Source organism: Peromyscus californicus, unplaced genomic scaffold (assembly GCF_007827085.1).
Source record: "Peromyscus californicus insignis strain IS unplaced genomic scaffold, ASM782708v3 Scaffold_10__1_contigs__length_136768540, whole genome shotgun sequence".
Taxonomy (NCBI): domain Eukaryota; kingdom Metazoa; phylum Chordata; class Mammalia; order Rodentia; family Cricetidae; genus Peromyscus; species Peromyscus californicus.
The window spans coordinates 27565753-27591905 of NW_026294391.1; the positions used below are offsets into that span (position 1 = coordinate 27565753).

The window sequence follows — 26153 nt, forward strand, 5'->3', positions numbered from 1 at the left end:
TTTCCTCTGTCCATAGCTGTTGTCTTGTATAGTATCTCTAAGTTCCTTTGTCGGGAAAGTATATTATTAAAGACAGGCCAGTGGTGGTGGCGCATGCCTTTAATCCCAGCACTTGGGAGGCAGAGCCAGGCGGACCTCTGTGAGTTTGAGGGCAGCCTGGTCTACCGAGCGAGATCCAGGACAGGCACCAAAACTACACAGAGAAACCCTGTCTCGAAAAACCAAAATAAATAAATAAATAAATAAAAATAAAAAAATAAAAAAAAGACAGGTGTGTGTGTGTGTGTGTGTGTGTGTGTGTGTGTGTGTGTGTGTACATGTACATGAGAGAAACTATCAAAAAGTTAGGTTTATTCTTTAACATGAAAGACAAAAGGAAGTGGGTGGGGGTTTGTATAACATTTCAATTGTGGAACTCAGGAAGAAGGACCATTTCTGCACAGGCAGATCTACTCAAAATAGAGGACTGGACTCAGACACTCCCACAAAGAAGTAGGCTGCTAGTTTGGAAGAGAATAAACAGTCTGAAGAAGATCCTGCAGTTCATTCCGTGGATGCCTTTTGGGCATAGGACACTGTTAGACATGGCACAGAACTTGATCTTAAAGCAGTGCTCTGTTTACAAAGAACTCTCTAAAAGATAGTAATTAAACCATATATGATATATGTAATATTTTCTATAACCATAAGCTCTAGGCACTGCTGTCTCTATTAGTATAGATGGATGGCTCTAGGTACTACTGAGGTCAAGCAGCAAGTCTAAGATTTCATTCATACTTAGTATGTGACAGAACCTGAATTTGAGTCTAGTAAAATTCAGTGTCAGAGTCTGCATATTAAACATTTAGCTCAACATTAGAGTCCCATATTACAAGAAGGCTAGATTGTATCATGAACATTAGATGTTATAACCCTCCCTCCTGTGTGTGTGTGTGTGTGTGTGTGTGTGTGTGTGTGTGTGTGTGTGTGTGTGTGTATTTGAGTGCATATTTTGTGCTTGGGGATGGACTCCATGGCCTTGCCCATGTCAGGCAAGGACTCTACTACTCCACTACATACTCATCCCAAAACTATTCTTGAAAGTCTGTTATTTGTGGAGCATACTGGCAGGAGTGTCGAGTTCAAGGTCATTTTTGCATACATAGTGAGTTCAAGGTCAACTTCTAAAACTCAAGACCCTAACTCAAAAAAAAAAAAAAAAAAAAAAAGAAAAGAAAAAGACATTCTCTTTTACGGTCAGTACAGATCAGTTTTACCCTCAAGTTGGAATGGAAGGTTGTTTCTTCAGCTGAGCCCCAGATGTAGTACTTGGCTGTGTTTTAGAGATCCCATGGTATAAAAATATGTGCCTTTAAACACTAGAATCACACAAATTTGGGAGGCATGTTTGCATTAGGGAAGGGATTGAAGGGTTCCTCTCAAAGCTCTCTAAGGTGTGGACTGCAGGTTCCTGCAGAGTATGTTGTTTCTGTAGAGATGAAATCTTGAGTGGGTAGAAACACTGGTCAAATTAGCAGTGAATCTTTGACTTCTGAGGGGTAGGGTGAGGCTTATGGGACCCTTTCTACCAAGCTCCCTGGAAGCAAGGCCATGAACTCTCATTTGTATTGGTGTCCTGTGATTTTTCTTCTGCTGAGAAGCATGTTTCTTGAACCCTTCAGTTGACAAATACTTAGTGAATGAATACCTGTAAAGTACCAGATACTATGTTAAATGAGATGTGCCATGACTAGATCCCACCCTCATGGAACTTTCAGACTATTTTAGGAGATGACTATTAACCAAGCCATCCCAAAGTCAACATATGGGTATAGTATATGATGTGAATGAAAATTATGCTGTACTTTAGAGGTTAGTCAAGGAAGGCTTCTTTGGGGAGTAACATAACATTTGAAGTGTGAAGAGATGGAGATGTTAGCCAGGTAAAGGGTTAAGGATGGGGATCAGGTAAGAAAGCAGACAGAGCTACATGTACAAAAACATTCTTGTACTTACTGTTTTGTGCATATTAACTCAGTGCTCACAACTGCCTTTGGGGGTAACACTATAACCTCCATTTTAGATGACAAAGCCTGAGGTGTATATACTTTATTGAGTTTTCCCAAGATCACAGCTGGAAATGGAATGGACTAGAATTCAAACACTGGACACATTCCTCAAACTACTGGCCTGGGAACTGGATGGGAGATGATGATGTCATCTTAAGCAAGGAAGCACTGAACAAAAAGTGGTGCTGAGGAAAAATCTGGTGCTGTAAGTTCAGTGTTGAATATCACGAATGGAGCTTTTGAGACAGCCCAGAGGAGATGAACAAGAGTTCTGTGTTTGTATGTGTTTGGAGTTTTGGGAAGACCAGAGGCTGGGTATGGGTGTTTGGCAACAATTGACTATTGGAAGCACAGGAAAAAAAAAACAGGTTCTGCCCAGGTCCAGCTTGACATGGCCTGGAGCAAGTTCTTTCTCTTTTTTGTTGCATTAACATCTTGGTGTGGACTTAGCAATCTGTCCCAGCAGTGTGTCGGTCTGAGTCTCTTAATGTTGGTTTGTTCTCCTAGCACCTGTTTGAAGCATGGCCTTCTGTTCAGGAAGACAGCAAGGGGCCTTTCTTGCCCAGGATGGCAGTCTGTGCTCTTCGTGGTTGCTGCATTTTCTTTCCTTCAGCTCCTAGGTTTCCTTCTTATGCCTGTCAGCTTGCTTTGGCTGGACTCCATGTTACAGAAAGCAAAATGCCAATTTGAATTAGTCATGGAGATTAGGGGATTGGAAGTGAAGGTTCTTGGTGGTGGGGGATTAATATTTATTTGGTACAGTGCTAAGCTTGTTGGAGTGACTAATTCCCCTCATGGTGCCATGTTCCTGTGCTGATGGCAGTCTATTCTCTTTGTTCTAGCTTCATTTGTGGCCTTCTATTCAGACCTTTCTTTCCTGCTTAATTACAGTGGGGGCATGAAGCTGTAGCTCAGTGGGTAAAATGCCAGACTAGCATAGCAAGAACCAGTGCTTGAGTCCACAGCACTTCCTAAACTGGGAACAGTAGCGGACAGCAGGAAGATCGGAAGTTCGGGGGTATCCCAGCCTTAGCCAGCACACCCTGACTCCAAGTCACTGCCGCCACCATGGAAAAGTTAGAAGGGGACATGAATTCTGGGTCCTAGGGGAGGCCCTTAGGACCCATGGCCAGTGCTATTGTAGCCCATGGGCTTGGCATTTTGGAGGTGTTTATGTCAAATTAAGGTTCCAAAATTTGGAATGTTCAGTATTTTTTCCTTAATATTTTTGTTTAAATAGATTTTTTCCTCATTAAAATTTCAGAGACTTATTTTGGTGGATGATTGATGGGAGTTTTCAAAGAAATTGAAAGTCTTCTTTTCTGTTTTACCTGTTATCAGGTCTTCAGAGGCCATTTGTGGTTTTCATGTTTCATAAGCTATTCTGGACATCTTGCATGTAGAGTCTGATTCTGCCCGCATAGCATCTCCAGCTATACCTTCCGCTCCCACTTGTCTCTGCAGTCTGTGTCTCACCAGGATTGTTGGAAGCTATGTTGGGTCAAGTCCTCATCTTCCTGAATTTCTTGGCTGTTTTTTTGTCACTGCTCTTCTTGGAATATTCTCATTATCTGTGAAATGTGCATGATACCCTACCCTCCTGGTTCTGTGGCTACTTTTGCTGCAATTTCTTTGTAGTCTTCCTTCTGACTGCCCCTAATGCAGTGGTCCTTGAAATCATTTCTCACGCTGTTGTTCTTTAGCTCATAGAAGCTGGTGGTGATGTGTCTCTATCTGCCAGACAGTCTTACTTTGATGACTCATTGTCACTTTGAATTGATGGTTCTTTAATCACAGTACCAGCTCTCCTGGGTCCATTACCCATTACCATGAACCAGAAAGTTGGTCATTGTCTTTGACTCTTCCTTCATCCCTTATGCCCATTCAGTTACCAAGTCCTGACCATTTTATGTGCCAGACTCTTGTCTGTCTGTTCTACCTTACTTCTCAGTTCAGGCAATTATCTCCTGTCACTGAATCTGTGATATTAACCCATAATCTGCCTTCTTCTAGCTGACATCCTCTTGCAGACAAAAGTGGATTTTTTTTTTATTGAGACAGGCTCTCACCATATAGCCATGGCTGGGCTGGAATTTGCTATATAGGCCAGCCTGGCCAAGGACTCAGTGATCTGCTTGCCCCTGTCTCCCGAGTATTGAGATTAAAGGCACTGATGCCATGCTTGGCAACAAAAGAGATTTTAAAAACACTAACAGGCAAGAGATTTAAATATTATGCAGTGTGTACATGTGTTGAAACACCACATAGCACTCATTATTATGTACAAATTTTATGTTTTTAAGTTCAGTTAAAAATAAATGTAGTTATCTCTCCCCTAGCTGCTCATCCTGTACTGACTTAGAATTTGTCACTCTGCTCCTCATTCTTACCATATATATCATGCACATTTTTGAACATGACTCCTGGGCTCTCATGTCGTTTGGTCTCTGCTTTCCTGTTTGGCCACAATAGCTCACTGCTTCACTCTCACCACACTGGTCGTTTCTCAGGTGGTCAGCATTCTCTAGTGGAAACTTTACTCTTTATCTCTACTTTTGCCTCCTTTGTTTGAATTCATCTCTGCTTTCTCCCTCCAGAACAGCAGGAATTATGAGAGTTTTCCTACTGTGCTCATTTATATGTGATGCTTGCAGTTTTCCATACTTAAAAAATAACAGTTTATTGCTCAATTGTATATTTATTGGTGAAACTTAATCAGATGAATGGGAATCTGATCATTATGTATTTCCATCTTCAAGGCAACTAGAATTTTTTATAATGTTCCCAGAACATTTTATGCAGACCCAAACAAATAGAGTGTGTGTGTGTGTGTGTGTGTGTGTGTGTGTGTGTGTGTGTGTGTGTGTGTATGTGTGTGTGTGTGTGTGTGTGTCTACATGTGCACTTGAATTCATTCATTCATAATACCCCTCTCGCATTTTATTTTTTTAAACCCAACTTTAGGGATGCTGGTTTGGCAAATGAAATTTCCTTGCAACTATATCTGATGAAAACACAATGATCTTCTATTTGAACTCCCCCCACCCCCACTTTTGAAACCCTAACCAAGCTTGCTGTACAGTGTCTTTTTCTGGAGGGATGAGCATAACAGTGCTGTGGAGCACATTCTGATCACCATTCTTCTTAGATAAATGATGGCAACAGAACTTGGAGTCTTTTAGAAGCCTGCCATTGCATTTGGGTTTTGGAGCTATTATTTTTGTTGCAAATTTTGTGTCAAACTGGTACAGAAGCAAATTTTAGCAGCATGCTCATGTAAGTTTGTGAACTGAAAAGCATTTATTACATGTAGCTGTATATTTGTTTCCCACTCAGTCTCAATTTTTTTTTTTTACCATGTTTCTCCCCAACACCCTGAGAGTTCACTTTAGATACTCAGGCCCAGAAACAAATTCTCCCTAGTCCTTGAGCCCTTGTGGAATAGTTCTCATGAGAAAAAGCAAACATGTAAGGATGATAAAAGAAAGAAACACTCATGAATCTCTGTTAGAATGTTGTTGGCGTAGGTCAGGAGAGAATTGCTTGTGCCACAGGTAAATTGTTCCTGTAATACTTTTGATGGGAACAAAAAGAAATAGTCTTTTGAGGAGGCCAACGTGGCCCTGAGATAATCGTTTTTTTCTTTTCTTGTGTTCTATGAAAGTTATTTGTGGGTGGATTGGATCAGGATTCTGGCAAAATAAGTAGAGCAGAGTATAGACAACGCTGAAAGATTAGGATGGGGCCAGCCAGAGTGATTACAGTGGCCTCATGAGAGAGCTGGTGCTCTGAGCCGGGGAAAAAGAGCAAAGCAAGTCACCACATAAAGACAGCAAGCTAAGCACTGTCTCGGCCACTGGTTAGCTTCGGAAGTGGCCTACAAGGCAGCTTAGGACCACCAGAGCTCACCCAGGGTTTCAGGAACTCATTTTGAGGCATCACTAGGTCTCTCTCTCTCTCTCTCTCTCTCTCTCTCTCTCTCTCTCTCTCTCTCTCTCTCTCTCTCTCTCTCTCTCTCTCTCTCTCTCTCTCTCTGTGTCCTATACATACACATGTTGACTTAGACCTTTCTTTTGAATCTTTCCCCCTCCCCCTTGTCTAAGAACACTCGTCCTGACTATTGAAGAGCCCCAGTGGCTAATTCAGCATAGTGTTATCTCTACATTTCGTTCTTGTGTTTTCTTGTACTTTCCATTAAGTCAGGATGATGTGCTTGCCTATGAATGACTGAAGTTAAACTTATGTGGGGACAAATGAACTACTCCACGATTAGTTTACTCCTAACAGGGCCATGGGGAGGGAAGTCTGCAGTTTGGGTTGTTTCATATTACACAGTGAGCAGTACACTGCAGATGTTATTTTGTGGGTGTGTGTTGTGAGCTCTTAAGATGCTTATTCCTTGGAGCCTAAACATTTTTACAAAGTCAAATATTGAAAAGGATGCTGAGGAAAAAGTGACCCTCTCACTCCTACCTTCTAAGCACCCATCACAGAAACAACTATGACACATGTCTTTTGTATAACTGTATACAAAATACTTGTTATTATATATGACTCTAATTCAAATACATATATAATTATATGTAGTATAATCAAAGTTTGTAGTTCAGCCATGTGGTAAGTAACCTATTATACATCTGTTATATACTCAGCATTTTTCTTTAGCAGTAACCTTACTGACATTCTGTGGCAATACACAAAGACTCTATCTTTTTGTGTTTTTTTTTACACATCTCTTGGGATTTTGTTGTATGCATTTTCTATAAACCATTTAAGAAGCCCCTTCTTGCTGACATCTAGCTCTTGCAAGCATAGCATTGTTTGCAGTTGTATGGGTTCAATTCCTAGGTATAGATCTCTTTAGTGAAAATGTCTACACTTTGGTAATTTTTATAGAAATTTTCAGATTGTAAGCTACACCAATGAACACATTTGACATAATGTAGAAAATATATCTTTTTTGGTACCTTTGTAAATATAACATGTTAACAAACTTATAGACTGTTGTCATCCTCCTATGTGAAAAATGCTAACCTTTGTATATTAATTAGCATATATATCAGTGAATTGGAATATTTTAAAGTTATGAAGTTCTTCCCTATGTGTCCTTTACTGTGGATTGCTTCTTCATATCCTAGTCCTTTTAAAAATTATGTCTGATCTATTTATGACTTTGAACTGATTTGACATTCTTAAGCCTGAAACCATAAACTGACACTTTAGACCCGTGAGATTCTACAAGGTGTGCAGAAAACTGCTCCTTATGTGTTCAAATATAGATTGTGGGCACTTGAGGTACTTGAAAGAGGTTAGGGACCCAAGTTTCTTTTCTGCTCCATAGAACATCAGGTCTGTGGGTAATGAGAATCTCTTGTTTATATGATTATGACAACAAAGTTGAATCACTTAGTGTCTTAGTCAGTGTTCTATTGCTGTAGAGAGACACCATGACTATTGCAACTCTTATAAAGGAAAGTATTTAATCGAGGTTTAGTCCATGGGAAGCATGGTGGCACACAGGCAGACATGTGTTGGAGAAGTAGCTGAGAGTATCAGGATCCACAGCCAGCAGGAAGGCTAGACTGGACTTGGAATGGGCTTTTTGAAACCTCAGAGCCCACCCCTGGTGACACACTTCCTCCAACAAGGCAGACCTCCTAATGCTTTCAGTGCCACTCTCTGGGGACCAAGTATTTAGATCTGTGAATAGGGGGACATGCTTATTCAAATCAGCACATTTAGTTTATGGGTATAGATTAGGTAAAAGGTCATTTGTTCTTAGAGATAGTAGGTGTAGCCTCTCTGTTTTGTTTATTTGGTAAAGAGGTAGAACTGTCTTGATTCTTTTTATAGTTTTTTATATATACCCATTCTTGACTTGAGATAATGTTTACCAGATCCATTCTCCATTTTCCTTCAAACCCTATCTGGATTTTTATATCATTTCCTAATGAATAAAAAGGTTTATGTAGACTGTCTAATGTGTATTTTACCCCACTGTGTCTTGTAGGCAGTAGTTTTCCTGTCCTGATCTCCCACTCCTCATCCTGGTAGCTGCTTCCAAATTACCACACAGACTTAGTATTATTTGTAAATGCTCAGTCAATAGCTCAGGCTTGTTACTAGCTAACTCTTACATTTAAATTAACCCATTTCTATTAATCTATGTATTGCTATGTGGCTCATGGCTTTACCTGTCCTCTAGCATGTCTTGCTTCCTGGGAAGTTGGCTGGCAACTCTCTGATTCCGCCCTCCTTCCCATCATTCTCAGTTTGGTTTTCCTCCATGGCTACTGGCCTGTCAGCTTTTTATTAACCAATGAGAGTAATACATATTCACAGTGTGCAGATGGATTATTCCACAGCATTGTCACTGTAAAACCCGTAGGTAGTTGAATGGCACTATGACCACAAGTAGGACCTGTTTTTTGTAGTATCAAGCTTCCTGTCTTCTTGTTGCCTTTGCTTGTTTATAGTTCTTTTTCTATTTTTCTAGCTATTATTCTTGGGGAAAGAACTATTTCACTTCAAGTGATACTGAAGTTTATTTTTTCTCAGGTGAAAGCTTTTTAAAAAAATCATTGATTGTATTCCTCAGTAAGTGCTCACTATGTGGCCATACTTCTTGAAAATTAGAAAGGCTATTTGCTTTGTTTCTTTGCTGGTAGTTACCTCTAAAATAAAAAGCAAAAAGTTTTTTTTTTAATTATATGATGCTAATACTGAAGAAATATTGGTTTACTGAATGAAAACTCCAGGGAAATATATATCTGGGAGAGAAGGTGAAGGATATTTGTAGGAATAAGATATTAATTCAGCAATTATCATAACTGATCAGAGTGTTGCCTGAGGTCCTGAAAGCATTTATATTTAGAGGTAGTGGGTATTGAGCGAATGGTGATAAATAGCTATAGATTTAATGGCATTACAACTGGGTAGTTAGACTGCAAATAAATGCAAATGAATGCATTCTATTTCTGGCATTAGTGCTCTCACACAAGGTGTGAGGCATTGCACTGAATGAAGGCTTATTGTAGCCAGAACTTTCTGAGGTATAGTTAGGGTGCACATTGATCTGATACTTAGAAGCTTCTTTGATTTGGTGTTTTAGATTTAGCTGAAAACACCTGCCTGAATACAGGATCTTAGACAACACTTTGTAAAAGTAGAACTAAGAGTGGTGTTTGTTTCTGATTTACTCTCCAGGACTCTTTGGTCTTAGTTGTAGACTAGGCTGTTAACATGTAAGCTGCCTTTATAAGGACACTATTTTAGCTCTTGGCTCATCAGTATTTTTCTTGATGTGAGGTGAGCGGTAGTATCATGGCTTTTCTCCAACAACAGTAGTGACTACTGATAGATTGTATATTTAATCTCAATGCTGTGATTGGCTCTTTCAGTCTTTCCAACAGTCTTGCCCAGTAGATATTACATCCATCCATTTGGAAATCTTAGTAAGTAGCTTTCATGAGTCAGCAACCATTCCAGTGTTACATTGAGGACTGCAAACTTGTTCTCAAGGTACTTGTAGCCAAGTTGTGGAGACGAGTTCAAGTCATACAATCGCATTTATGTGTGTAGACTTGAAAACTGAGAATCACTGCAAAGATAAGGGAGTTTTAGTGGCAGGAAACAGAAAGATGCAACACAGGGCTGCAAAGTGCTGCAAAGTGAGGGAAGACTTCCCCAAAGAAGTGATGCTCAGGCTGAGCTGTGAAGCACGAGGTAGGACTTAAGTTGACCAGGCAAGGATGGAGCTGCAAGGTGGGGATAGGAATCTTTGATGTTGTGGCACGAGCCTCAATGAGGCATTCACTGGGCAGGTTCTTAATTGTGGACAGCAGGAAGTCCTTTGACTAATTTAGCAAAAGTGCTCTCTAGCAGTGCTATATAGTATGGATAACCTAGTAAATCTTCAAAAGACCTGAAGAAATTCTAAGCCTATAGGAACAACACCTCAACTCTCACAGATAAGCCTGGCTTCAAAGGGAACTTTGCCTCCACCACAGTCAGAAAGCTATGGGATTGGGAAATGCTGCCATTGTTTCACCTCTACTTCCGCACTGTGTGTGCCCTCATGAAGGCACTTGAAGACCTTGTTCACTGCTCCTTTAACCCTGTAACTTGGATCTGAATCAGGCTTCCATTGGGTGTATTTGTTTAGTGGAACCCATGTCCCATCTGGAATTTGAGCACTAAGTATTTGGGCAGTGCAATTGTTTTTTAACTCGGCAGCTCATGCAGCACGAGGAGTTATGCTAAGACAGGGTCAAATATATTTTGAGTGAGCCAGTCTGCCACATATCACATAGAGAACAGACACACTTGAACTAAAGGAAGGCTGGTGTGACGAGCCTGAAGTGGGAGGGAAATGAGGCTGGAGATCAAGATAGGGCCCTATGGACTTTCGGATTTCTTTTTAGGTGTGGGAAGCAGGTGGCTTAGAAGTTAACGTGTTAAGAAGGGGCCACCCCAAATTTGCACGCCAGTCTGTGTGTTTCTGGAACCTGCACTTTATTGGTACTTTCAGTCTGTAGCCTAAATCTCAGAAGTATTTCTTGTTTTCAGCCTGGATTCTTGGAGCATCTGTTTCCCATCTGGTCTTAGGCTATCTTGAGTGTGAAAGGGAGAACATTCTGGCAAAGACAGGCAGCCTTGACCTGACCTACAAGGCTTCAAGGATAGGGATGGAACATTGTTACCGTATTTTTGAGTCTGTAGCCTTAACAAAGTCTCTTCTTACTGCTGACTTCTTATTTTTTCCTGCTTCTTTTCTAAGCAACAAGAAAAACCCTGACAGTGCAAAAGATACCTCTCCTTCTGGAGTAGAAGACCTTGGCTTCTCATGGAAGAATTTGAGACAGTGGTTATTAAAGAAATGTTTATGTCCATCGAAGTAGTGTCAGTGTTACATATGAGAATAACAGTAAACTAGTGACTAATTGACTGTATGCGTTGTAGCCTAACTCAATTCTTTAAACAGTGAAAACATGTCAACTGCTGCTCGCATACAACAACTATGTGCTTAAAAAGAGGTTTTCTGGATAATCTAATAGTCTACCAGTTGTAATCTGAAGCTGTATCAGATGATGGGGGAGGATATAAATCTAACAGTCATTCACATCTCAAGAGAAGATCCTTGACCTACAAAATTGATTTAGGTATTGCCATTAGGTCCTTTCTGAAAATGAAACAATTCTTTATTACAGAATGGATGGATGGGTAGAAAGAGATAACCATAGAGCTTAATGACAAAAAAAATTCATGTTCTGCCTCTTTTACTTTCTAGGCATGTGGTCTTGGTATATTACTTACATTACCTAATCATCAGTTTCTTGTTTTGCCAATGGGAAACAATGGGACCTACTTTGTAAAGTTATTATAAGGATGAAAATAGGTATATTAGATACTTATAGTACCTGTCATTTAGTAGAGTAGTGAATGCATGTTACCAAACATTCATTTATGTTCGTGGGGATAGCTTTCTTTTGTCTGAGAATTTAATATGCATATAATGTATTTTGATAAAATCATCCCCTTTCCTTCCCCTCCAACTTCTCCCTATGTCCCTACCACTATTTCTTACCAGCTCCATATACTCTTAAAAATTCCATTGAATTCACATATATGCATGGGTGAAGGACAGTCTGCTGAAGCATGGGTATCCAAGAAAACCGACTCTCCCTCCCACAGCAGCCATCACTTGCCAATAGCTCCTCAGCTAGAGGTGGGGTTTCATGAGCCCCTCCCCCGAATATGCTGGGATTGTAGCTGGCTCAGTTTTGTGTAGGTCTTCATGTGGTCACAGTTGCCATGATTTCATGTGTGCAATGACACTGTCATGCCATTTCAAACATAATTTCATTTCAGATAGTTACTGCCTTTGGCTCTTACATTCTTTCTACTACTCTCTTCCATGATGGTCTTTGAGCCTTGGGAACAGGGGGCGTGCTGTAGTTAGCCGTCTAGAGCTGAGCACTCCGTAGTCTATTTTTCATACATTGTCCATTGTGAGCCTCTGTACTAATCACTGTCTACTGCAGCAAGAAGCTTCTCTTGATGAAAGTTTAGAGATAGACTAATCTAGGGGGTTGTAGTAGAATATTATTTTAAGGTGTGTTACTTTTGTTTATGCTGCATTTGTTTAACTCTGAAGCTATATAACTGTGCCTGTCTAAAACACCTGATGGTCTAATAAAGAACTAAACTGCCAATAGCAAGGCAGGAGAAAGGATAGGCGGGGCTGGCAGGCAGAGAGAATACATAGAAGGAGAAATCTGGGAGGAGAGGATCTAGCAGCCAGAGAAGGAGGAGGACTCCAGGGGCCAGCCATTTAGCTACACCACAAGCCACGGAGTAAGATTAACAGAAGCAAGAGAACAGGAAAAGCCCAGAGGCAAAAGGGAGACGGGATAATTTAAGGTAAGGAAAGCTGGCAAGAAACAAGTCAAGCTAAGGCTGGGCATTCATAAGTAAGAATAAGCCTCTGTGTGTGATTTATTTGGGAGCTGCATGGCGGGCCCCCCAAAGAACCAAAATACAAACAACAACAGGGGGTAGTTTACTACTGTATTCATTTAGCATAATAATAATAGTAATAGTTTTAGGTTCTCTCCTAGGGAATATGACCTAGCTAGCCATGGGTTTTTGGCCCAGTTAACTGTACCATGCATGAGCTCTGTCTTATGGAGTAGCCTTTAAATCCAACCAGAAAGTGGTTGGCTACTCCTATAACATTCTTGCCTCTATTACACCAGTGGGCATATCTTTCCAGACTAGTCATTGCTGTGAAAATTTAGATTATCTTTAGAGCTAGCAACTGTGTGCGGCACATTAGGCTCAGAGAGATTTCTACAGTTTAACATTGACCTGAGATGGTGAAATTAGAGCCCTAAATTACTTTGGAAAACTATGGCTAAAAGTAGTTTTTGTATTGTTTTTGCTAAAACTTGAAAAGGACTTTAGTCTAAAATCATTCTACTTTCATGGGTGAGATGGCTGAACTCTAAGGCAGCAGCATTTATAGGAGCCTTCAGGGTAGTCTTGTTGTCTAAGCAGAACTGTTCTATGGATGAAAGAGTATACATACCCTTTAGACATTCTGTTGGACAGTACTTCCTTGTAATTCGTATTATTCACCTTTGTGTGATTTTTAAGGTACTTTGAGGGTGAACTTCACCTTTGGGGATTTTATTACTAGTATTACTTGTTAATGAGTCTTTTGATGTCTCTTTCATTACAAACAGCACATTTTCCCTAGAGATAATAACTTGCAGCATCAAATATTTGCATTTCATTTGAAACAGAATCAAGGAGTTGAATATTTTAAATACAAGCAAATCTAATTCTCCTGTGTCTAGAGAAACTGTATAATGAGCCATATGTTTGTAGATTATGTAGACAGATGTGGAAGAATTCTTTCTCCTCATGTTCTTTTTTGTTTTTCTTTTTAGACAGGGTCTCATGTAGCTCAGTCTGACCTCAAACTCTGTAGCCAAGGCTTGCTTTAAACTCCTGGTCTTCTTTGCATCTACCTCCGGAGTGCTGGGATTATAGACGTGTACCACCACACTTGGCTACTCAGAGGTATTTTTTCTTAAAAATACTGGCAGAGCTCAAAATTGGCGTCAAGTAGCAAATATCTCTGCCCAGCTAATAAAACCAATAGAGCTAGGGTTGAAGTAGGCAGGCTTGTCAGGATATGTTTGAAGGCAGAGCCTTTCCTGGTTCTGGTTTCTGCTTGGGTGGCTGAGTCTCCACAGAACATTCACTCCCACTCCTCAGTGCTCTCAGCCTTTGCTGTTTCCTTTTAAGTGACGGACTTTCCAGCTCTTTATTCATAATACTCTGTTGATTGCTGTGACTGATTGGGCTTACCTCAGAGGTGATGGTTCTGTGTGCCAGAGTCCTGCAGTGAGATGTCCCTTAGTCACTGATAAAGAGGCACTGATTTGCCATTTCAGTTCTGGAGTGGGCCTTCTGTGCTGATGGCTGTGTGGGCTTTGTTCTCCTCCATTTCTCTCCTAGCCCTCCTTACCTGTAAATGACATTTGTCTCTGGCTTCAGTTGCTTAAATGGTTGTAAATGTTCTTCCTGTCTTCAGTCTTCTCTGAGTCATTTTCTTTTCCTTCCTTCCTTCCTTCCTCCCTCCCTCCCTCCCTCCCTCCCTCCCTCCCTTTCTTTTTTTTCCTGAGACAGAGTTTCACTGTATAGCCCTGGCTGTCCTGGAACTCGCTCTGTAGACCAGGCTGGTCTCTAATTCACAGAGATCCGCCTGCATCTGCCTCCCAAATGCTGAGATTAAAGGTATGTGCCACCACCGCCCAGCTCCCCTGAGTCATTTTCAATGAAAGGATCCTTTTATGCTTGAATCTGATTATCTCATTGTCCTGTTGAATATTATCTGTGGCTCCCTACTATCTTCTAGATACACTCTAAGTCTGTTAACTATGAGCTCTGCTTTCTATGTGGACCATATTGAGGCAACTCCACCCATGTCTCTGTTGAACTAGAAGTATTTATGTCACTCAAAATGGAGCTGCTTCTAGGATATGGCCACTTTCTCTGTTTTGATGTCTTTGTGAATGCCACTCTCTTTGCTTGCCTTGCCCTGAATGTACTGTAGCTTTGCCTCTTATACTTGAAGTCATTTTGAATCATCAAAGGGTTAAATCTAGTCCTGAGTCCTATTCACAGACTGTCTGGTTCATTAGGAGATTGTGGTTAGAACTTAGAACTTGCATTTCTAACAAGTCCCCTACTCATGCTGATATGTGTGGGGACCAGAGTTTGAGTAGGAAAGACCAGGCTACCTCATATTATTAAAACACTTCCCTTACTGTTTTGAGATTGCCTGTGTGCCTTTCTTTCTTACTGGGCACTAAGCTTTCTGAGAAAGAGAATTTGTTTGTCTATCAGTATGTTTCTAGCAGTCAAGGTCTGGGTTTGTTGGTATTCAATAGTGTCTGTTGATGTGAGAATGAACACGTCACTGTTTGTGCAATGAAGTTTAACTTATTTTGCTTCTTCTAATGGGTCAGTTTTGGGGACTATTTTTATCTTCATGAAGTGTGGGGAGTCATTTCTTCCTCCATATGCCAGTATCTATCTGTTCTTGAAGTAACTCAGTAGATACAGGACACATAAACTCCCACAAAGATTAGACTGCAAGTGAAGAACAGAAAGACAGAGCTCATACTTGTAGAGCTCAAACTTTAAAAGATCAAACAGACTCAGAGATTTTCCTTTTTTATTTTAAACTTTTCTTTGTTTTTGAGGATTTCATACATGTATACAACAAAATGATCACAGCTACCTCCCATTTCTTCCTGCAGTTCCCTCACACTCCCTAAAACCCAGTTCATTTTAGTGTAATTTTTATTTTTTTGAGAATTTCATAGGAGTACTGTATTTATGTCATTTCTTCCCTCCTCCCTCCATCTCTTCCCATGTCCCCCCACTCTCTCTCAAATTCAGCCTCTTTTTCTTTAATTGCTATTGTTACACACACACACACACACACACACACACACACACACACGTATATGTGTGTGTGTGTATATATATATAAAAATCATTTCAGTGTATATATATATATATATATATATATATATATAAATCATTTCTGTGTATAAGTATAACCTGTTTAATTCATTTAGTGTTGCTCTAATATGTGTGTTTTTGTGGATGCCCATTTGGGCTGGATAGCCAATGAGGGAGCTTCTCCCTGGGGAACACGGATTCTACCTCTCTTCGCAGTCATTCATTATCTATAGCTCTTTATCTAGGGGTGAGGGCTTATGAGATCTCCCGAGTTCACACTGGCATGCCAAATGGTGTTGTCAGTGTTCAGGTCTTCTTTGTACCACCATATGGTTGAGATTTCATGAGGGGCACAGGTGACTGAAGGACCACAGTGTTCAGATGCCCTCCCTTTGTTGTAAGACCTTTTGGGTTCTAGGAACTAAGAATGTTCCTTGCCACCTTATGCTTTCTTAGAAATGAGGGGTTTGGGTTCTCATGGGAAGAAAAAAAGAGAAATTGGGAGTAGAGTGGCCCAGTGTTTTTTTCTTTAAGAATTGTTAAATTTAAGTGTGTGTGTGTGTGTGTGTGTGTGTGTGTGTGTGTGTGTGTGTGTGTGTGTGTGTGTCTCCATGTCACAGTGCATATGTAGAGGTCGGAGGACAACTTGAAACCGTTAGTTTGCTTCCTTTCTTTTTTTTTTTTTTTTTTTTTGGTTTTTCGAGACAGGGTTTCTCTGTGTAGCTTTGCGCCTCTCCTGGAACTCACTTGGTAGCCCAGGCTGGCCTCGAACTCACAGAGATCCGCCTGGCTCTGCCTCCTGAGTGCTGGGATTAAAGGCGTGCGCCACCACCGCCCGGCCCTGCTTCCTTTCTTTTACCATGTTGCTCCTGAGGATCAAACTCTGGTTGTCAGGCATGACAGCATGCACCTTTACCACACCAAGCCATCTTGACAGCCCTAGAGTTCCTTTTTAATGTTTATTTAAGTATGTGTGTATGTGTGAGGGCACGTGTGTGGAGTCAGAGGACAACTTCTGGTCACCAGTCCTGTCCTTCTACCATTTGGGCTCTGGCGACCAAACTGAGGTTGTCAGCCTTACTTGCTGTCAGCTCTTACTTGCGGAAGCACCTTGCCAGGTTGTTTTTATTTATTCTGTAGCCATTTTGAATGGTCATGGCCTGGGAATATGGAGTACAGATTTATGTTACCCCAAATTCCATGTTCTAACAGTGAAACAATTTCATGGTGTTTTTATAGTTTTACAGAACAAAGAAAGTCATAAATAAAGTGACAAGTTTAAAATCCATTAGAGGGTATATCCTAGAGGCAGTTTCAGCAAGATGGAGGAAGCTTTTCTATAGGCTCAAGATGCTATCTGTTGACAGTCTTAGCTTTTGGATTGGTAGAAGCTAGTGGTCTGCTAATAGATTCCAAAAGGGTTTTAACTATTAGTCACGAGATGTCAGTTCTGTCACAAAGCTGGTGAGCAAGGGATGGCTGTTCTGGAGGGCTCGAACTTAGCCCAAGATAAGGTAACTAGCCTCTGGACCTGCACCATTCCAGTCTCTCCACAGTCCTGCACTTCTAATCAGTTAGCCTTTGCAGACACAGCTTCTCCTCCTTGCTTTTCATACTCCTTCTTCCATTACGGGTCCTTTAGACCCTTTTTTGTCCCACTGCTTGGCTCACTTGTCTTTCAGCTCCTAACAACCTCGTTACTCTTTTATCTTTTACTCTTATTTTTTGAGATACAATATTACCATGTAGAACTTGAATTCTCTCTGCAGCCAAGCTTGGCCTTGGACTCATGATCCCCTGAGTCAGCCTCCTGGTTTGCAGAGATTATAGGCGTGCACTCACTCCTTTCTCTCTATCACTTCTGTCCCAATCTCAAGATTCTTATGACTTTTTCATAGCTTTAAATTGCACCTGGCCCTCGCTGTGGATCATGGCCTGGCTATGTGTATGTCCAGGTTTTGCTTTCTCTGCTTGTTGGTCTGTATATTTGTTATTTATATCTTTAAGAATGAACATCTTACAAAAGTTGTTCTTTCAAGAAAAGAACTTTCTATGCCAAAGCATCTCAGAGGCCAATGTGTTGTGTGCCCACCCACTGTTATTCCAACTTAGCCACATGATACCAGGTATGAGTCAGGTCATTCATCCACACATGGCTGCTGACCTTATCTTTGTAATAGACTGTGTTGGGGCAAGAAATGACCTGTGTTATGGGTGTGGGCATGGTAGAGATATAGAGATGGTCCTTTGGAGCAGAAGGCTGTGCGAAAAGGGAGGATTTGGCACCAGAGGAAGAGCTTCCTGGGAAGAAGAGTTAAGTTTGGTCCATCAGACATGTGAGCCCATGGGCAGTTGGAAACCTGCCAAGTGAGCAAAGAGTAGCTTGGATTTTAAGAGTCCCGAGGGCTGGGTAGAAGAGGTGGACTATTTTGATAAGCAACAGATGATCTCATAGGCTTGTTTTTTGGCCTGGAGATTGATTCAAGGGTCACATACATGATGGATAAGTGCTTTACCTTAGCAGAAGGATTACCATCATGCTGACTGTTTGTAGACTTTTACGTTGAGGGATCAAACACCTTTTCCTGCCTACACAGAGAAACTCTGTCTCAAAAAACCAAAAAAAAAAAAAAGCTCCTAACATTACCCAGATAGGAAATAAAGTAGCTGCTTTTGAGACTGGAGAAAGAGCAACCATGGCTAACATGAGCAGCAATTAGCTAGGGTGGCTTCATTCTCAGGAGAGAAGGAACACACTCCAGGGGAGCAGGAGCTTCCGTTTAGTACCAGGCGATGCAGCAGTTTGGCAATGAGCATGGAGCTGTCTGTGCAGTGAGAACCTCTATTTCCCCTAGTTTCCTTTTGCCTTCCCTGTGGCCATGTCTTGGTTCCATGGATGTGGCTATTGGTAAAAATATGTGTTCTTGCTGTAGATGGGAGGGATGGAGCAAAGCCCCAGATGTTTCTCTCTGCACTTCCATTTTGCTTCTGTCCCCAAAGCCTAGTATAGCTTTTGTTTTCTTCTGTATTGGGTCTCTGGACTTCTGAGCTCTGAAATCTTCAAATTTGGCATGCCTGCCCTCTAGCGGCAGGTTTGATGCACTCTCTTGTTACCCTGCTGATGGCAATACCATGATAGTTCTCACTACGCGCTTTGTATTTAGTAAATATTCCCAACTCATACATGTGAAGGACAGATTCAGTGATACTGACTTGCCACTCAAATAGGACCCAGAGACATAGGGTTGACTTGGAAATTTTGACTCCTGGATTTATATAATGTAAATGCAACAGGAATAAAGAAAAGATTAACCCCCTTATTATAGCTCATGCCTTTAACCCCAGCACCCAGGAGTATGAGGCAGGATTACAGTAAATCCAGCGCCAACTTTGGCTACATATTAAGTTCTAGGCAATCATGGGTTACAGTATGAGATCCAGTCTCAAAAAAAAAAAAAAAAAAGAAAGAAAGAAGAAAAGAAAAAAACCCCAAAAGATTATGTGGTAATAGTTGCAGCTGTATGTCCTGTGCAGCGCAGAAGAGACTCTGAAGCTAGGGAGATGCTCAGTAGGTAAAGCACTTGCTATGCAAACACGAGGACCAGAGTTCAGATCCCCAGAACCCATTTAATGTCTGCTGGGCATGGTAGCTTGCCTGCAGTTCTAGTGCTTGGAATGTGGAGACCTGAATCAAGCTGGCTAGCTAGCCTAGCCGTAGCAGAGAGCTCAAGGATCAGTTGAGAGACCCTGTCTCAATACATGAGGTGGTAACCAATTGAGGAAGACACATGATCAGCTTTGGGCTGCCACATACATGTGCCACCACACATACTTGTGAAAAAGCATATTATTTTGTTATCTACTTAGCTAATCTAAAAGGATCAAAATATGATGACTAGCTGAAGATAAGAATGACTGTCTTTAAAAAACCCGTCTTTTAACACATTGGAAAAATTTCATCATTCTTTAACTGTTCAGTATTTCATGTTTAGTCATGTTAACTTTGAAGATACGAGAGAGCATAAAGCCTGATATCTACTTTATGTCCTAGTTTATGTTTTGGTTCAATTCTTATTATGAGGCAGTTATGTTTATTCCCTTGAGGAAAAGTGAAGAGAAATATAAAATAACTTTCATTGCTATTTAACTCTTATACGTCATCTCATGAAAGGAAGGTTCTGTGAGCACTGTTTTTAAAGTCCTTTTCAGTGGAGAGAGAACTGCAGGATAACAACAGTAATTACCCAGATGAGCCCTGGAGGATAACAGAAGAACAGCGGGAGTACTATGTCAATCAGTTTCGGTCCCTCCAGCCAGACCCGAGTTCCTTCATTTCAGGTGAGAGAACATGGTGCCCATGTGAATAGTGGGGAACATCTCGAGAACCAGTTGTTACAAAATGAATATCACAGCCTTCTCTGATTCCAATTTATATTTCTCTAAGGTGGAATTTCTTATCAAATGTAAGTCATGCAGAAAAGAAATGCTAATGATCCTGGGAGAATTATACTGCCATTGCAGAGGGCTTAAATGGGAATTTGGGGGAACTTGGTCCAGACCCTGCGCCTTTTCAGCCAAACCACTTGGAATAGTAGATGATAGTGCCAAGGGACGCCTTCAATTGCTTATTCATTGTATTAGAGCAAAGACAAAGATGGCCCTCCAGCTCAGGGCTCCTTGTGTTTTATGCTCCTAGAAGTTTCGGGTCATGCTCATTTCTTTGGCGCAAGTCTTTCTTCCCTGGTTTTTGAAATTAGGATGTGAGAGGAAAACTGGCCAGTTTTTTCTCAATGTCAGTTCTTCTGGATTATCTTCAGATACCTGCATTCCTGTTGTACCCTCATGTAAAATTCAAGCTGAGAGGGATTGATTTTTTTTTTTCGAGACAGGGTTTCTCTGTGTAGCTTTGCTCCTTTCCTGGAACTCACTTTGTAGACCAGGCTGGCCTCGAACTCACAGAGATCCGCCTGCCTCTGCCTCCCGAGTGCTGGGATTAAAGGCATGAGCCACCACCGCCTAGGGATTGATTTAATTCCCATGTGCCTACATTTTACCAGGCTAAACAAGCAGCGAAATAGTGGAGTCTGGAAGAAAACTTTATAAAACTTTCATCTTACACTTCAATTTTAAAGAATAGCAGTGTGCTTTTGATCATTCTAAACTAGCAGTGAAGCATGGATTAAGACTAATTTTCTCTGAATAAGGTATATAATTGATATAGTCTTGTATATGCAAAGGCAAACATCATTTTGGTGATTGGTGGTAATGGTTTTATGGAAGGTAGAACAGTATAGAAATAATGAATGAATTTTACTGTCATGATTTAGAAAAGACAAGCAGAAATCTAGATAATATGTATTGACAATGGGGTAACCTTACCTCTTGCTCAACTAAGCCTTTTTACAATATATGCAGATATTTAGCCAAGTATGAATAAGTAGTTGTTAGAAGTGTTTTTTATTTTCTTTCAACCTTTTTATTTTTGCAAAATTTCAAGCATAGATACAACTTGACTTGCCAGTATAATGAATCCCCATGGACAAGTGTCAGCAATCTTTGTTCCTTCTCAGCCAAGATGATTTTGCAATATAATTGCCAGAACATTTGATTTGAAAAATATTACAGGATATATCTTTGGGTCTCGTATAAAAATAACAGAACTCATTGTTATATGTGAGAAAAAATAACAGATTCTTTAATACAATCAAGACTTCATTGTTCAAATTTTTCTGATTGTCTTCTAAGTTCCTCTATTTATTTATTTATTATTTTTTTTCGGAGCTGAGGACTGAACCCAGGGCCTTGCGCTTGCTAGGCAAGTGCTCTACCACTGAGCTAAATCCCCAACCCCCTAAGTTCCTTTAAAATGTTTAGTTTGATCACAATGAAGGGGTTCATAAATGACAGTCAATGGCTTTAAAAATAAACATCTTAATTGAGTTATAATTCATATACCATAAAACTTACCGTTTAAACTGTGCAGTTCAGTGGTTTTTGTTCATTCTTGGACTAGATTCATAACCTGAATTTAGAACCTTTCTATCACCCCTCTATAATCCACCCACTTTGTAGCAGTCACTCCCTACTCCTGCCTCCTCCACCTCCTGGTCCTAGGACACTATTGACGTCCTTTTTTTTCTCTCTAGATTTGTATATTCTGGGTTTTTTATATAAATGGAGTCTCTTTTTCTGGTAACTTGATGGTGGAGGTGGGGTGAAAGTACATGAGTATGTCTCACTTGGTGTACTCAAAGGAGAGAGCACTCAGGCTTTCTCCTTAGCTCCCTTCTTTAGCTGGTGGCATCTGGAACATAGCTGAATTTGATAGCTGTCAGCTTCCCAGTGCCTTCCACCTAATGTTTCCGAGACTCTATGGTACAAGTCTCCTATGTGAAAGCCAGCACTAGCTAGTGGGTGGGATCTACTGTGCTTTGAAGAGAGAGGGTCCAGCAGAAAAAGACTTGGAGGAGAGGAGAATGTCTTTATGTCTTGGTTAATAAAGAATAGTTGGTAAATAGGCTGACAAGTTCTGTCTGTCAAGTGGCACAAGGTTGTTGGTTGCATTGGTAGCCAAGAGTCATGTGTTAGCATTATTGACAGGGTGCTTTTGGAGAGAAGGTTCATTGGTTTATTAATACTTTGCTTTTGATCCTTCATAATTTATCAGAAGAAAATAAGTATTGCTTTAGGATCTATTATAATCCTTTTTAAAATTTATTTTATTTTGTTTATTTTTGAGACAGTGTCTTACTGTGTAACCCTTGCTGTTCTGGAACTCGCTCTGTAGACCAGGCTGGCCTCGAACTCACAGAGACCTGCCTGCCTCTGTCTACTGAGTGCTGGGATTAAAGGTGTGCAGGCCATGCCTGGCCTGCTTTTTGTTTGTTTTTGTAGTGCTGGGGCATGGATTCCAGAGCTTTGCATATGGCAGTCAAGTACTCTGCCACCAACTGCATTCCCACCTCTTCCTATTGTTTAAGGCCAATTAGAAAACTTGTAATTGCTCTTGAGACTTTTACCTTAGCTTAGAACAACTTGGTGCTTTAATGCTCTCTTGTATTAGAAATGAGGCTTTTGAGTTGTGAAGCTGCTGAGAGCTGGAAGCATGAAAGAGCTCAGTGAAGGCTAACATTTCAAGTACAGCCAGGACAATGGGATGATAGCTCAAATTTAACTGACATAGGCAAATTTACAATGCCAAGAGTCCTGGATGGATTCTTCAAAGCACCCTCAAGAGGTCGTAAATCTCATCAAAAAGATTTCTCAAGATGTCTCTCTTGTTTCTGGTGGTATTAATGATACCATTTTTTTTTTCTTTTTGCTCGTCATTTTGCCATGCTCTGCATTGCTTTTCTATTCTTTAAATATAAAACTCAACATATTTCTTACTTAAGTAATTTTGAAAGTATTCTTAGGAATTCTTAGTAAAAATGTGCAGTTGTAGCCGGGCGGTGGTGGCGCACGCCTTTAATCCCAGCACTCGGGAGGCAGAGCCAGGCGGATCTCTGTGAGTTCGAGGCCAGCCTGGGCTACCAAGTGAGTTCCAGGAGAGGCGCAAAGCTACACAGAGAAAGCCTGTCTCGAAAAACCAAAAAAAAAAAAAAAAAATGTGCAGTTTTGGTAGAAGCAAAGCAGGAATTTATATGGTTAGTATTTATCATGAGCATTGTCATTGCTTCTTTTTACATATGTTATATTCCTTTTATTTATATTTTTCTCATGTTTGCAACAACACAGAACAGTCTTTGGCTAGGCAAGCCCCATGCTGCTCTTGCTAAAGTCCTGTGACTTGTTGTTGCTTGTAGAATGCATGTATTTGTGGTTGTTTAGAGAGAGTGCTGAATGAAAAAGTGCTGATTGGCTTGCACATCAAATCTGCTGCAGACAAGGAACTAATGGCTTGTTTAAATAATGGCTTTTGACAGGGTCTGTGGCCAAGAACTTCTTCACCAAATCAAAGCTCTCCATCCCAGAACTCTCTTATATCTGGTGAGTACCATTACTGCCAAGTGGTATCATATGTTCTTCTTTTAGCACTTTTGAAAATCTTAGTTGTTTAAGATGTGATTTTTGTTTGCTTTGAGACAAAGTTTCACTCGGTAGCCCAGGCTGACCTGTAACTCACTGTGTAGCCCAGGCTGGCCTCAGACTTGCAGCAAGTGCTATGCCTCAGCCTCTCAAGTAAGTTTTGTTTTTTAATGTTTTTTTTTTTTTTGGTGGTGGTAAGGTTTGAACCCAGGGCATCACACATGTCAGGTAAGTGTTCCACTGCTGAGCCACACTCCCAGCCCTGAAAAGTTTATTTTTTGAATGATTTTAAAAAATATTGAGAGTGAATAGAACTCAGGGTTTTGTTGCTATGAAGATTAAATAAAATCATATGAAAAACACAATGAACAGTATCAGGTGTGTACTATGAACCCTAAGTATTAGCTACTAGTTTAAAAGTAATTTCCTCAGGCTGGGGAAATGACTCTTCTTCTAGAGGAGCAGATTTTGGTTCTCATGGTACTCTGGACTGCTGTAACTCCAGCTCCAGGGCATTCAACACTCTCTTCTGGCCTCCTAGGACACTGTACTCATATGGCATACACACAGAGACGTGTGTGTGTGTGTGTGTGTGTGTGTGTGTGTGTGTGTGTGTGTGTGTGTGTAAAAGTAATTTCCTACTTGTTACTCTTTTCTCATCCTGATTTCAGTCTAGGCAGTTGTGCACATGTGAGACACTATGTCATATATTTTATTTTTATAATTTTTTTTTACTTAGTGTGAGGCAAGGAGCCAGGGGACCTTGAAAAACCATTCTTCATAATATTTTATAAGGTAGGGTGAACAGAAGGTCCAAGAACATTTTGGAACGAAGTTAAATTTGTCTATTCTAGATGCCTGTGAGCTTTGTAAATCTGGCAGGTGTTTCACAGCTGGGGCCTAATTCAGCATGTGCAGCTGCAGTGTCGGCTCTGCCTTGCTGCTGAGGCCTGCCACAGTTGTAGCTCCAGGAGGGCTGTGCTGCAATGGGCCAGATGGTTCTCTTTGCATCTATGAAAGTGCGCAGGACCATAAACTCCTGCCTTTGTGGATCATGCTGTTATAAATATATATTAAAACATTGGAATATTTATGTAAAGCTTTTTCATGAGGCATTACAAAATTATGATAGAATTTAGAATTGCACACTATGTATTGTGTAATCTTATTGAAAAACTATTCCAATCATACCGTGCATGCCAGCATAGCTAGGATTTTGAGCTGGATTTAGGTTCTTCAGCCATATACATATAGTCTGAGTTTTTTTTTCCTTTTTTTTTGCAACAAGCCTTATGTTAGATTTTAAGGGTAGAAAAAAATGACCATTTAAAAAAGAATATAGTCGGTTTTGGCAGAACTCCCAGGCTTAACATTACCCTGTGAGGCTTCCTGTCTTTTTGTTGAGATAAATGTAGGAAGGCTAAATGGCATACTCTCCATCCAGCATCTGAAGCAGTTCCCAGACGCCTCACCCCGGGGAGCAGCTGTTTCAGGGCTGGTGCATTTTGAATTAGAGCAAGAGTCTCATGGGGAATAAGAGGATGTGAATGGTCCAAAGCAAAGTTACAGACCTTCCCTTAGAAATGTTTTTTTTTATATTTTTCCAATAGCAGCATCTCTTTAGTACAGTTTTACACGAGTCTTATCTCTATACTTGTCCTAATAGAAGTATGCTTGTGTCTGTACACCACAGAGACGTTGGTGCTTAAGGGGTCTTAGTTCTTTTGGCAAATAGGTTTCTTTTGTGCTCAGTGAAGAAGTCTGGGTCTTTTAGTGAGAGACGGTGACTGAAGTGAAGACAAGTCTTTTCAAGATTCCTCTTCTTCTTCGTGTTCGTCTTTTCCAGTTCCAGCCTTTTCTAGTGGGTACTTTTAGAATAAAATATGATGCAACCAGTATTTCTTGAACCTATTTGTATTTCTATACACACTCTCTCTCTTGCTCTCTTGCTTTCTCTGTCCCCTCTTCGCTCTCATCCTTCTTGCTCTCTTGCTTTCTCTGTCCCTCTCTTCCATCTCCTTCCTCTTTCTTCTTCCCTTGCCCCAGCCTGTCTCTTCTCTCTGTATTCAAACAGGGTTCCGTGGACTTCAGGCTGGCTTTGAAATTACTATGTAGCCAAGGCTAGTCTTGAACTCCTGATCCTTCTGCCTTTGCTTCCCAAGTGCTGGGCTTACAGGTGTGTACCATCATGCCCAGCTCTCTATTCTCATGCAGAGACTAACTTGCTGCCAACATGTACACTGTTTGAAAACATTAAGGGAAAACCTTAAAACTGGAAAAAGGAAGTGCCTATGTCCACGCTCTGAATGAACTCCCTTCGTGGCGGAGTCTCTACTTCCTTGGCTCTTTTCCAGCCTTAAGTCCCGCACTCTTCACCCTGTGCAGCCTGTCCTTATCGACTAACTGTCCGAGAGCTGCAGAACCCCAGGCATCACTTTGTTTCCTCCCTGCAGTTTCCTATGCCTTGTCTCAGTGTTGAAAAGCAGACCCATCAGAGAGCCTGAAGAATTTCCATTTTCATTTACAAAGTGCCAC

General features: G+C 40.8%; 1 protein-coding gene across 11 annotated transcripts in view; it reads left to right on the top strand.

The window, feature by feature from the left end:
• Reps2 (RALBP1 associated Eps domain containing 2) overlaps positions 1-26153 on the top strand; it is a 235645-nt gene that overhangs the window by 97338 nt on the left and 112154 nt on the right. For all 11 annotated transcript variants that reach the window (XM_052720260.1, XM_052720122.1, XM_052720587.1 and 8 more), the window contains 2 exons: positions 19790-19928; positions 23516-23579. In XM_052720260.1, the coding sequence (XP_052576220.1) occupies positions 19790-19928; positions 23516-23579 (203 nt within the window). The remainder of the gene's footprint in view (positions 1-19789; positions 19929-23515; positions 23580-26153) is intronic.